This window comes from Argiope bruennichi, chromosome 6 (assembly GCF_947563725.1).
Source record: "Argiope bruennichi chromosome 6, qqArgBrue1.1, whole genome shotgun sequence".
In the NCBI taxonomy this organism is placed as follows: Eukaryota; Metazoa; Arthropoda; class Arachnida; order Araneae; family Araneidae; genus Argiope; species Argiope bruennichi.
The window spans coordinates 33,200,880-33,207,315 of record NC_079156.1 but is presented as its reverse complement, the minus strand read 5'-3'; the positions used below and the strand labels follow the sequence as shown (position 1 = coordinate 33,207,315).

At 31.2% G+C, this 6,436-nt stretch overlaps 1 protein-coding gene across 1 annotated transcript; it reads left to right on the top strand.

Moving 5' to 3' along the window:
• Positions 1–567: 567 nt before the first annotated feature.
• On the top strand, positions 568–1,179 carry LOC129971706 (uncharacterized). Its single transcript, XM_056085683.1, has one exon. It carries the CDS (start codon positions 568–570, stop codon positions 1,177–1,179), a length of 612 nt encoding a protein of 203 aa, XP_055941658.1.
• The last annotated feature ends 5,257 nt before the right edge of the window (positions 1,180–6,436 follow it).

Here is a 6,436-nt window from a genome sequence, read left to right as displayed (position 1 = left end):
GCCAAGCTGCCTAAAGTAAAAAGTAAAAAATTGACATGGGTGTTATTAACCCTTTTAGTTTAATTACTGAACACAGCTCTCTAAATTCCGTGTTAATACTAAATCCTAACCAAAATCGAGATTTTCTGAAGCTCTATAATAATTCTGTTTCGTAAGACTGCCAATAATAAAACCATTCAAATTATTTTATGCTTTATCATCTAACTTTTAGAAAAACGTATTCGATAAAAGTTTCTGAGGGCATCTTATTTTCAAGCCATCAGGGATGCATTTTCAAAGCATGGTTGCATTAAGTTCCAATGAATTTATTTTCATTTTTACCCATACAGAAGGCATATGGTTTAAATACTTAACTGAATAAAAAAAAAATGAAAAACTCTAGAATTTCGAATTTTTAACATCAAAATTTATAAACAAGAGAAATTCAATGAGCATTTTTACATGATACCAATTTCTCATAATACGCTACAACAAACATGCTTTAATTTACAAGAATTTATTTAACTTAACCATAAGAAATCATTTAAAATATTTCTTGAATTAGCCCCGTTAAATTACGATCTACCGATGAGCGATGATGACAATTCGCACAAAAAAGGCCTCTCGTACAACCCCCTGCTCACCAAATGCCACTTCTCTTGCACTGTCCGTATTTTTTATAATGATAACCACCAACTAATACAATTCCATTCATTACCCCCTCCGCCACTAGCTCCGCAAGCCCTACACCACACACTCATTACCCATTCCGCCACCACAATTCCCACACCACATGCACTCATTACCCATTCCGCCACCACAATTCCCACACCACATGCACCCATTACCCATTCCGCCACCACAATTCCCACACCACATGCACTCATTACCCATTCCGCCACCACAATTCCAACAACCCACTCATTACCCATTCCGCCACCACAATTCCAACAACCCACTCATTACCCATTCCGCCACCACAATTCCAACAACCCACTCATTACCCATTCCGCCACCACAATTCCAACAACCCACTCATTACCCATTCCGCCACCACAATTCCAACAACCCACTCATTACCCATTCCGCCACCACAATTCCAACAACCCACTCATTACCCATTCCGCCACCACAATTCCAACACCCCACTCATTACCCATTCCACCACCACCTCCAAAATTCCAACATCCCACTCATTAAACATTCCGCCACCACCTCCAAAATTCATACATCACACTCAATTACGATACCCATTCTGTTCCAATAAAACAATACGCATTTACACCATTACGACAACCACAGTTAACCTATTATACGTATTGCCCATTTCACTAGGGCACTCATAATTCCACTACCATACGTATCACTTTCACTATGACACCCACAATTCAACAACCATGCGCTACCCACTCCACCATGACACCCTCAGTTCCAACACATTCCCCACACCACCATGCCCCACACAGTCCAAGAATATAAATTGCCCACTTTACAGCGGCTCAAAGATTTAACAGCAAACAAGTCAACTATTAATATCAGCGGTATTCATTAATAAAATCATCTGCAACGTTTCATGTCAATGAATCATAATTTTAAATCCAACATTGAAATCCTAAACAAATTTCCTTATACATACTGCAGGATTAGTATCACTCAGCACAGCTTACAACTTCAAAAGTTACGCAACACAGGATGGGAGGGAAGTAAACTATAGCAAACCTTTGATGTCAGTAGAGATAAAATTGTTTTTATAAAAAAATTGAGCCGGGAAAATATTTGCGCCTAATGCCATTCCTTCTATACTGATCATTACAGATCTGTTTTCATCTAAAAAAATGTACTTTTCGTTTTAAGATCAAACAAAGGAATCTATGGTCTATATAACACGAGGTTTCAACTAATTATCTGCATGTCCCAGAAAAACTAAAACATTCACTCCAAGGTAGTATACCTGTACATATTGCTCTGTTATTCAGGTTTTGCTCTATTCTTTTGGCATTAACTTTGAAGTTCAATGGTATCGTATTTATTTGTATAAATTTGTCAATAAAAGACTATTCTATTTATGTAGAAACTCTTTGATAGTCGCCATTTCTCCTAAAGCAGTTATAAATCCTGGTTTTAATTACTCTAAAAGCAATTGACGGTAAACTGGTTTAAACAATATCATCTTTAATACTGCCACCAAGACTGATTAATTAATATGAAAAGAAGAATAAGTTTATGTTGAACAATGATTTTATTGTTTTCTTGAAAATAAAACGTTTCAAATCAGAAATCTGAATTTGTGAAGCGCGTTCAAGAATTTTAATCCCTTAAGCGACAGTCGGCCAAATTACTTAACAATTATAGTGCTTTTTATACAAAATAGCTCTCAAATATTCCTTCCTATTCCTTTCAAACATTTCTCACATTCCCTCCCTTCCTACATTTTCCCGACAATTCTTCCAAGACATGTACTGCCTAGCTAAAAACAAACCTCTGACAGTGAATTATTCCATCAAAATATTATTAATAATATTCTTAATGATAATATGCATCTTTCCCTGTTTAACGATACAAATGATCATTAAAGAGAGATTAGAATTTACATTTAGTTTCTTAGAAACAGTTAAATGCTGTTTAGTGAAATTTCCATCTGTTGGCGATTTTGATTAATCCAAGATGTTTTAAATACAAGTCTTATATGGGCCCGAAAGCCTAACACCGGAGAAAAACATTGAAGATTTTCATATATTTATGTATATTTCATTGATGGGATTCTATTTCATTGATTACTATCAATTTCATTGACATTTAGAATCCAACAAATTTTAGTGTTAATATTTCGGTTACAAAGTACAACGATGCGCTAAAGATCAGGATTCGCACAATAGATATATTACATGAAAAAAGATCTAATTTTAAAGAAGGACATGGATATAAGTTTTACAACATGAATGTAATTTATCTGATTTTTGTCTGGGGAGATCTTATGAAATTCCACTCTTGAAACATTTTCTTCTGAAGTTTTTAAATTACGTTGTTTGTTAAAAAATTGCTCAGGCTAATTTCTACCAACGAAACGTCTAATCACAACGAATATGGAATTACGCAATCGTTTACCTTGATGAAAAGCTGAATGAATCGACGGTTTTTGACAAGTAGAATTTAAATCAGAAAACACGACAGAGTGCAGGATGTGAAGTGTGTCCAAAATAACAAGTTTTAGAGTTTTATGTCTAAGTACTAAGTCCAAAAATCTGTCAGTTTTGATAAAAAATTTCTTCCAAATTCAACATTTAGCTAAATGGAGTGACAGTTCACAACACTAAATGAAATCTAAGAAAATATTGGTCAGTCCCAGGAATTTCTAATTCCCAGGAATTAGAAATTCTAGGCTTACAATGGATGTCACAGATGCAAGACAAGAAAAATACGAGTTTCCTTCAATTTTGTCAATAAAACTGAAGTTAATGTCATATCAGTAGTCAAATCGTAATATGAAATTGTCTAAAAATTTAATGCGATTCGATATTAGATAACCCCTTGCTGATTTTGAGTTCTAAGATTGATAAAATAATTTCAACAGAAACTGTTCAGTGATGAATGACGAACAGTAACGATCTATTCATTTTATTCAAATATATAATAGTTTGTTCTGTGTTAAAAAATCCTCATTAATGCTAAAAAAAGGCAAAAAATTCATATTAAGAGATAATGTGCGGCTCAACTTACAGAAATATTAGTTTCCCCTCTTTGCGCATGAGAAAGGTGAATACAGTATTGTCTGAAGAGAATTTAACGTTAAAGAAAATGATTAGTAAAATTTAAACTCTGAACTGCATTTTAACTGACTTGTATTTAGTTTTTATTGGTTGATTTGTAGTTTCATTTCATTTAATCAAATTTGTGGAATTTTGCCAATGCTTTTCTTCATGCGACATATTTGATCCAAATTTTTCCAAAAGTATTTTGAACAATCTCATTTGTATCCTATTCCTACCCTAAATCTTAGCCTAATCTTTTGAATTTTATTTCCTTCTTAAAAACGAAAAATTATTGTCCCGTTCTCTCAAATTTCTTAAATTCTAATAATAACCTTTTTATGAGGATCCAATATACTGCATCCCATAGAAGATTGCATTTAACCGATCTCGGTATAACCGTAATAAAAAAGGGACAAATAATTAACTTTACTATTAATCATGTTGACTTATTACTTTTTTTAAACTTACTTTTTATCTTGACTTTTCTTTTTAATAACCATTTGCAATATAGATTTATTATGCATCCTAATTAGATGATATATTATTTGATGACTTTTATAAGAACTGGAAGCGAAATTATAAATTAAAAAAATTTATGAATTTAAATTTATTTTGAAAAATCTGTCGTAGAAATTCAGTTACTCATCATTTATATAATATCCAATTTTTGACGGCGAAGTAATTGTTCTTGGACGATATCTTTCTATCTTATAAATTGTTCATTTTTTACCATTTTGTAGCTTTCCGAATTGCACGTATTCAGATTTTAAATATTAGAAAAATGTTAAGATGCCTTAAAATCATATCCCAAGTTAGTCTGAATGAATAGGAAAAGTTTATCGCCTAAATGCCTTACAGCCAGTTCTGACAAGCCAATATTCTAAAATCATCAGATCTTACTTTGTGCAGTGAAGTTCGAATGGAAATAACATGCCGAAGTGCGAGTCCTGCTCGCCACTTTCTTTATCGTAATCCATTTGTTATCTTCATGTAGAATATGAATCTACAGCTTGGAAAAATAGGATATTCGACGATAGTATGAGGTAGCTTGAAATTGCTTGATCCTGACTTGACAGCTGAACATACATGAAAAAGATTTTTGCTTTTATTCCTATTGTGAATTCTTTTTGGGAAAACTGGGCCTGTAAAGAAAAATTGTATTAATATTTTGGAAGATAATTGTGAGAACTCGCATGTGAATTAAGCCTACCAGAAATTTATATTTCGTCACAGACTACAATTAGATAATTTACCGTAGATCAATTATGTATTACCCATTGTAATTACCGTGATTATATATATATTGAATAACTAAAATAATGATAATTGTTGTAAAAAGCGCAATATTAAAAAAAAAGTGAAAATTATACGTAAAAAATGATTAAATGGAATTTATTTTTAAAATAAGATGCATATTAAAATGGATAAATCTGATTATGAAAAAACTGAAAATGTATTCCACATCTCCTAAACAATTGCACTTAATTCACCAAATTTAGCGCACTTAAGATTTAAGGCAAGACAACTTATATTGTTAACTATTCGAAGTTTAAAAAATTCATTAAATATTCAACTAGAGATTAACCAAATTTTCATCTTTTATCTTCGCAACTATAAAGAAAATTATTCCAAAATAAAAAAAAAAATAACTTATTAAAATTAAACTTTTTTTTTTTTACTGATATTAGTTTCATGCCTGCAAATTGTGAATTTTCAATTAAACGTATTAAAATTAACACTAAATTTGAACTACTCGTTTTAAAATTCTTGTTTTATTTAAAATGCATGTCTTTTTTCATTTGATTCGTTTCTGTACAGTGATTGAGTGTATTTCATTTGCATTTTTTTAATTATCCCTTAAAACAGACCCAAGTTCAATCGCTCAAACGGAAGCAAAGAAATATTCTTGCTAAATGATACAGAGGTTCGAAGGCAGCAGAATTTGGGCCATTTTACAACAAAGTGGTGGGAATTATTTCAAAAGGATTTACAGCATCTTACCGATTAAAAATTTTATCTTTTCAACGATATCAACTTGATTTTTAAGTAATTTTTCTTTCAATTGTTATCGATTTTTAGACGTTTTCAGATTAGTTTAATCGTTTAGTGTGCCCCTGAGTTTGTAGCCAAAATAGTAACCCAGAAAACCAAGTCGAATAATTTTCTTATTAACCATAACACTGATTTGCTTTTTTTTTCGCTGAGTTGTACATCTACAGCAGTTTTGTAAGAAAATTAAAAATGATCTTCTAGCAATCATTCTATAAAGAATTTAATTAAATTTCGTTTTATAATTGAAAGTATTATTACTGCTAATAAAACATATAGAGTTATTTTTAAAGTGAATTATGAACAGAAAACGTTTATTCTTTTGCAATTCTTATCGAATTATGACAAACTGAAGAAATCAATTTTTAAATTAGTTATTCATCGAAAAATTAATTTTGACGAATCCAGAATAAGAATTATTTAAGAAATGAAATTTTAATGCAAAATGTTAGAAATTTTAATGCCTCTAAAATTCATATAAGAAATTTTTCTTTAGTTCGTAAATTTAATTTGAAAGAACTATTTCAAACTGCTACATATTGAAAGTTTCATATGTACCTACCGCTGTAATTTCAATGTCCTTTAAACAGAATATAAAAATATAAAATACTACACTTTCCAAAAGTATAAAATGCTGACATACTATAGCGATGAGAATA

What these genes read in the sequence shown, in the direction of transcription:
- LOC129971706 (XM_056085683.1), top strand. Translation starts at nt 568, where the DNA reads ATGAGCGATGATGACAATTCGCACAAAAAAGGCCTCTCGTACAACCCC.